This window comes from Gracilinanus agilis, chromosome 6 (assembly GCF_016433145.1).
Source record: "Gracilinanus agilis isolate LMUSP501 chromosome 6, AgileGrace, whole genome shotgun sequence".
NCBI classification, from domain to species: Eukaryota; Metazoa; Chordata; class Mammalia; order Didelphimorphia; family Didelphidae; genus Gracilinanus; species Gracilinanus agilis.
Window position 1 is genome coordinate 275,224,810 of NC_058135.1, and position 7,707 is coordinate 275,232,516.

Genomic DNA, 7,707 nt, shown 5'->3' on the forward strand with positions numbered 1-7,707 from the left:
TGACCCAGAAAGGACCACTGATTCTTTGTAGACTCAAGCAATATCAATTTCCATTGCTCCTTAGGGCTCCTAAACTGTGACCCAGAAGTAGGTATGGGTAATGGAGTTGCCAAATAATACCTGGATTGGTGCCTGGTGTTAGCACATGGGTCCCTTATAATAATTTTCTGATCTGTTGTCCAATCCCTTTATTGTATCAAGGCTGAGACCTCCTGAAGCTACTGATATTATTTTCATAATTCCTTCAAAGCCCTCCCATTTTCAAAGCTGATGTGGTTGTCAAATGTACTTCACCCTGGCCCCTACCCCAATGTCATAAATACTGCATTTTGATCTTTTAAGTTATCTTATTCTAGAAAAATGAGTCATCATGATATTTTGTGTCCATGTTATACCAACATTTTATTTGATGCAGAGGTGGAAGAGATCTTGGAAGGGCTTGGCCACAGTGTTTCTTCAGTTCAACCATCTTGACTCTTCTCTGTATATTATCTTAAAATTTTAAAATGATTTTAGGGATATCATTTCCTTTTATCAGTGAAGAAAATAGGTGTCAAAGAGGTCTACTGACTTGCCCACGTTCATAAAGATTGTGAATGTCATTATATTATTGGTATTATTTTTATCACCAGATATTTTATTCCTATGAGTCTAATTTTTCTGATAAATAGAACAAAATTTACACTAAGAGAGAAAAGGACACATACTTTGGACTCCAGTCTTCAAGGACTTTTATTCAAGGCCCCATGGTCCCAGTCCTTGGTCACTGAGGTCAATGAAAATAAAACCAAGAGAAGAGCTCTCATATAAACAAAACAGGAAGCAAAATCTACTAACTCAAATTCCAGTTCCCTTTAGATCATATCACTTCATTAGCAATTTTTAGATTGTTGGACTAAAGTCAGAAGAAATGCTTTCTCATTAGAAATTAAAATGTGATCTGGGAGAGGAGCTATCCCCATGGACCAAAGACAAAAATCATTTTCGTTTTAAGGAACTCTGGCTGCTTTCAACAAAATGAACACTTCGGAAAGACGTTTTGCATTCTTTATGAAGAATTTATGGCATCAGTGGTAGGTATTTTCAAGCTTAATAGATAATGTAATTTGGCATAGAAGGGAAAGTAATTTTGATTCTGTGTTCGAGAAAAGACCAGCTGTGAACTGCAACTGTCACACTTAGTTTGTGACCATATATGTATCACTGAATTTCAGCCTTATTTTTTCTTAGGCATGAAATAAGGATAAAGACACCAAGATTATATAACTCCAAGGTTTGTCTTGAGATCCAAATAGATGATATATGTCAAGATTTGGAGTATATCTTAAGTGGAAATGTATGTATCAGTTAAGAGTATATGAACATTTTATTTTTATAATTTATATTAAAAATGAAGCAAGCAGATATGATTTTATTCCATCTGAACCAGATTAATATATAATATTTTATATCTTAATAAATTCTCATTTGAGATCTGTCTTTCATAGATTAGTTATCTAATCCATCTGCTATTTTCACAACCTATAATTCTATTCAGCGACCATGGTTTAGCCAATAGCACAAGGGATTTTCAAAAACAATATCAGGCATTCTGTGACCCCCAAAATATTATATGTTCTTACAGAAAGGAGGAGGATACTTCGATATATGATTTATTTTCAAACAATTTAATGGGTAAAAAAAAAACACATTTTGAGGATAGCTGGGTGGCTCATTGAATTGAAAGCCAGAAACAGAGACAGGAGATCCTGGATCCAAATCTGGCCTCAGACACATACTATATTTTTCACCCAGGGAGTCACTTAGCACCCGTTGCCTAGCCCTTACTATTATTCAACTTTGGAAAGCATACATAGTATTGATTCTAAGAGGGAAGGTCAGGGTTAAAAAATGTAAAAAAAGTGTGAGATTCATTTTCAATTTAATATGCTACATAATATATTAAAGGCAAGCATTATTAAACCATCCTTGCCTTGGTGAAGCTGAAACTAAATGCTTAAAAAAATTAGACCACTAGAAAAATTTTGAATTCATCTTAAATTTTCTGTTTATTTACTCAGATAAATTTTCTTCTTCAGACTTTGAACTTTTTTTGTAAGAACCTGAGATCCATATTATTTTCATGTTTGTTTGTTTATTTTTATAGTTTCAACAAGCATTTCCAAAAGTGAAGTGTGACTCATTTTCAATTACTGACCATGTTACTCCTCCAATAGATGGACAATCTTTTAATCTAAAGTAATGAGCTATATTCAAATTGTCCTTAAATTGTATCCATTTGATGGTATAAGAAGTCTCACCACTGAAGCTAAAATCATATCTTCAAATCAACCAATTTTACTTATTAATATAACTTTAAATCCATTCATGACTTGGTACAAGGCAGATAAAAATGTATGAGAGAACTCAGTCTGAAGGATATTTGGAAACACAAGACAAATGAATATTTAATTTTTTTAAGTTAACTGAGACCACAAAGCAATAAAAATTTAATACCAAATTGGCATATAGATATGCTCTAAAAATTCAAGAAAATGATATATTGATGTAGCTTGGAGTGGGTAAAAGGACCTTGAAAAAAAACAAGGATTCTATGAAGCAAAAGGTAAGGAGTAAAATCATTGAAAGCAGGGGAGAGCCTTGAAAAGACATAGAGTAAAATGCAGGATGAACAGTTATAAAATAATTTTACCTGGATCACATTTGGAATGAAATTGTTCAATAAGACTGAAAAAATAAATTTAGGCCATATAATGAAGGAATTCAATTGTGAAATAAGAATTTATATTTTATTCTTAAAATAATTGAAAGAAACTAAAATTTATTGGATAGGGAGACATTATTGTTAGAACTAAATTTTATGGATGTGCCATAATGACACTCATTAACTTTAGTCATTGAGCAAAGTCCAAATTAATCACAGTTAAGATTGATTTAAATTTAAAAAAAGTATTTTCTTTTAGTTGAGGCAGGGAAGTCAAATGTGCTGTTTTGATTCCACTATGACAATTTATATCTTGTCTCTCCTCAATGACAATTACTATTTCAAATTGACTTTATGTGTAGAGGATCTAGTACAATGCCTGACATACAGTATGCACTTAACAAATAGTCATCAATTGATTCATTGGTACAATGTCAGCTCAATAGATCTTCTTTGGACTGCCCCTAGGATGCTGGAACTTTTTTATCTATATTTCCCTAACATGACTAGAATAAATTCAGAGTAGGAACTTTTGTCAAATTTGAAGATGACACTAAATAATTATAGTGTCATATAATTGAATTGATTGAATTGAGTTGAAACAATTGAAACAGTAGATGACAGATTCAGAATACAAGAAATACTTTATAGACTAGGATACTAAGCTCATGTAATGACATGCAATTTAATAAAAATACATATATAGATATATTTGAAGTACAAAACTGACATCTTACTTAAAAATATAGACAATCATGATTAAAAATCAATTGTTTGGAAAAAATAAGGAATTTTAGTGACTTGTAAGTTCAAGAGGTAAATAAATATAAAAACAAATGAAGAAACAATGAAATCTTAGACTGTCTTAAGAAAAAAATATTATTCAAGAATAGGCAATTGATTAATTCCCTGGATTCCATTCTGGTCAGACTACATATGAAGATCTTTTGTTCTGTTTTTTTTTTTGTTTTGTTTTGTTTTGTTTTTTTTTTGTTTTTTTTTTAAGGAGTCAGTTCATGATGTATGTTGGTAGGCTGGAAATGTTCAGGATGTTTAATATGTAGAAGACAACACTCAATGGAGGAAGTAAATTGGAGAATACTGACTGTTTTGTATATGAAGAATATGTTTGAAGTTAAAAGATAATTAGACCCAGAAGACAAAATGAGAGTAAGGAGTAAAATGTATGGAAATCAAATTAATGCTAAGGTGGGGAGAGAGAGAGAGAGAGAGAGAAAGAGAGAGAGAAAGAGAGGGAGGGTTGGGGGAGAGATTGACTTTTAAACAATTGAATTAGACAAGAGTAATGATTATTTCAAAATGTAGATAGTTCTCTCACTGAAAATCCACAAATGAAAGAATCCGGACAATTGATTTATCAGATGTGTTGTGATGGGGATTATGTCCCTTGTATGTACTGGACTAGATGGTTGATGACATCCCATACAACTCTGAAATTTCATGATTCTGTGATGCTATAGATAGTATAGTGAAAATGAACACGAAATCATAGACTATTAAAATTCAAATGGAATTAGTCACTTGTCTCTAGACAAAATAAAATAATTCATTTCCTATGAGCAGATAGTGACACATAAATGTATTGATTTGATTACCATGAATTTATTGATTTTCTCATTAGAATACAGAGAAAAATGGTGGAAGCTAACTTCACCACAGTGGTGGAATTCATTCTCTTGGGATTTTCTGACCTTCCCAGCCTCCAAGGGTTTCTCTTTGCGATTTTCTTAATCATCTACATAAGTATCCTGGTAGGAAATGGCCTTATCATTGTCATTACCAAAGTAACAACAGCCCTCCAAACCCCCATGTACTTTTTCCTTGGAAATTTTTCTTTCTTGGAAATCTGCTACACATCAGTGACTATGCCAAGAATGATGTCAGACCTTTGGACTCAGAATAAAAATATTTCTTTACTAGCTTGTGCTGTTCAACTTGGTTTCCTTCTTAGTCTGGGAGGCATGGAGAGTTTCTTCCTGGCTATAATGGCCTATGACCGTTATGTTGCTATCTGTAAGCCACTCTATTATCCTCTCATCATGAACCCACAAAAGTGCCTTCAACTGGTTTCTGGTGCATGGATCAGTGGAATTCCAGTTCAGATAGCACAAACATGCAATATATTCTCACTGTCATTCTGTGGGTCTAATAAACTCAATCATATTTTCTGTGATATTCCCCCATTACTGAAACTGGCCTGTGGGGACACCTTTCTGAATGAGTTATCTGTCTATGCTGGTTCCATGATCTTTGTTACAGTTCCTTCACTATTGATACTCTTGTCCTACATCAAAATCCTTAAGACTATCCTGAAGCTACCATCTGCCATGGGGAGACGTAAAGCCTTTTCCACTTGTTCCTCACATCTGATGGTTGTAGGCTTATTCTATGGATCTGCTTTTATTACATATTTTAGACCCAAATCAAGCCACTCATCAGGAACAGACAAAATACTTGCCCTTTTTTATACCATCGTGACTCCACTCTTTAATCCTATAATATATAGCCTAAGGAACAAGGATGTCATAATGGCAATAAAACAACTATTACCTAAGTAACAAGATTCACCTAAACTCATGAATTCTATGTTGTGATACAATAATTCCTTTTAAATTATATTTCCAGAAGCTATAATACATCTTTTCTTTTCCTAGCTTTCCACTCATTGTCCTTCATATTTAGAATGTATTTCATTTTCATATTTGTCATTTAGAAACTAGTTTTCTGCAAGTCTCAGCTTATGTTAATTTTTAAATGAAGTCTTTCATGCTCCCTCCAAAGGCTAGTGACATGCATCACTGTCTGTAGTTTGTATATATTCTGAATGTGTTTATTTAACTCTTTTAGGAGAGATAATAAAGGTATCAGGGATTGAGGATGTTTTGTATTTATCTTTGTATCTATGTCACATAATACAATATCTACCAGACATTTTTCAATTGCTAATTGAATAACTAATTATAATTTTCTTATTTATTAGCCTTTAGTACTTCCAAGAAAGTAATTTCATTTCCTTGGAATATCTCTTCCCAATTTTAGGATTTTGGAATCAATATCTATTTGTTATGTATTATTGAAAACATATTTAGAATAATTGATTAAAAAGCTTGGAGATTGAAGGAGATATTCTATGTAATAAAATATGGAATAAAAAGTCAACCTGTTTGGGTAAAACGCAGAGCATGAGAGATTCATTTATTAAGTCTAGAAATGTAGGTCAGCAGTTTTTATTAGGGGAGGGCAATCAATCATTTTGTCTTTCTAGTAAGATAAAGAAAATTTTAAATTACTACATGAATATGAATATATGTACACATGTAATTTTATATAACCATAGATCTCTGTCTATATAAAACTGATTATGTATAAATATATCTATATATTCATCAATAATTATATCTATATTGTTTTTTATATTTCTATGTGGCTATACATATTGATAAATGTTACATATATAGAAGAAATATGGATAGAAATGCATACATAGATATAGATATTTTAGATATGTAACTAGAATCAATGAAGCAATAGAGGCTGAGATAAGGGAAAACATTTGTTTATATTGTGTTATTTTTCCAATTAGAAACAATGCTACAATAAAAAAAACTATTTATTTAGTATTTTATTTTATTTTATTTTAAACCCTTAACTTCTGTGTATTGGCTCCTTAGTGTAAGAGTGGTAAGGGTGGGAAAGGGGGCTCAAGTGACTTGCCCAGGGTCACGCAGCTGGGAAGTGTCTGAGGCCAGATTTGAACCTAGGACCTCCCATCTCTAGGCCTGACTCTCAATCCATTGAGCTACCCAGCTGCCTGCCCCCCCTAAAAAAAAAAACAACTTTAAATGGTTTAAAATGCATGGAGCATAATATGGTATGGTGCACAATATGTGACATGGAGTAAGTACTTAATAAATATTGTTGACTTGAAATGGTAAATTTTTCTTACATATTGACATCTCTCGCCAATATAATTCTACAAATTTGTAATTCTATCAGCAATGAAAGTTTATATATTTATACATTATCTCACTAGCACAGATTTTAATTTCCTATAAATTCCTTTTTGCCAAGTTGATGAACATCATGAAGCTATTTTAATTTGCATATTTTCGTTATTCAAGTGGTGAAGGGTATTTTCAAATAAATTTAACACCCCTTTTCTCCTTTTGAAAATTCAAAATTTCCTTTGGTCATTTGGGCACTTAAAACCATTTGGTGGGAACCATGTTGTGTCTTCCTTTGAAACTTTTGTGCTTTTATATTTTTTGAAAATTTGGAAGTAAATAAAGGCATTCCCCTTTAATCAATAATCTGCTTCAATTTGTTTCTGGAAAATTATTAAATATTAAAACCATCTTATTGAAAATTCCCATGTCATGTTGAAACAACATAAAGGAAAAGTTTTGATTAATCTAAACCAAATTTGATAGGACCATCATTCATTGATAAATTAATAATTCATTCAATCTCAGATTCAGAAGTATTCTTATATAACCTGTAGATGAATAAAATTCTATTCCTACTAGTGCAACTAAAACTCTTTGAAGATGCCTTTGTTTAGATTACTTACAGACTTCCTAACACTTTTCATTTTTCACAAGTCAACACTAAAGAAAGAAAACTTTAAAAAAGGGACAAAAGATCCAAAGACCTCTTATACAAGCCCAGGTGAGTCTAGCCCTCATGTAAGTTACACAATGTTTCTCACATGTGTGGTTCATTTGTTTCATTTGCATCCATCTCTTCACAACTCTCTTGGCAAAGATACTGGGATGATTTTCCGGTTCCTTCTCTAGCTTATTTTCTAGATGAGGAACTCTGGCAAACAGGGCTAAGTGATTTACCCATTGTCACACAGCTAGCAAGTGTCTGAGGTCAGATCTGTAGAAAAAAATTCATTTTCCTGACCTCAGGCCCAGAATTCTATGCGTCAACTTGCCATACTTTCTTTACACCTAGCCTTTCACAAAGTAGGAATTGAA

At 32.3% G+C, this 7,707-nt stretch overlaps 1 protein-coding gene across 1 annotated transcript; it reads left to right on the forward strand.

The window, feature by feature from the left end:
- The first annotated feature begins 4,353 nt into the window (after positions 1-4,353).
- LOC123251625 (olfactory receptor 10AG1-like) lies at positions 4,354-5,283 on the forward strand. Its single transcript, XM_044680931.1, has one exon. The coding sequence runs from the start codon at positions 4,360-4,362 to the stop codon at positions 5,281-5,283; it is 924 nt and encodes a 307-aa protein (XP_044536866.1). The 5' UTR covers positions 4,354-4,359.
- The last annotated feature ends 2,424 nt before the right edge of the window (positions 5,284-7,707 follow it).

What these genes read in the sequence shown, in the direction of transcription:
- LOC123251625 (XM_044680931.1), top strand. Translation starts at nt 4,360, where the DNA reads ATGGTGGAAGCTAACTTCACCACAGTGGTGGAATTCATTCTCTTGGGA.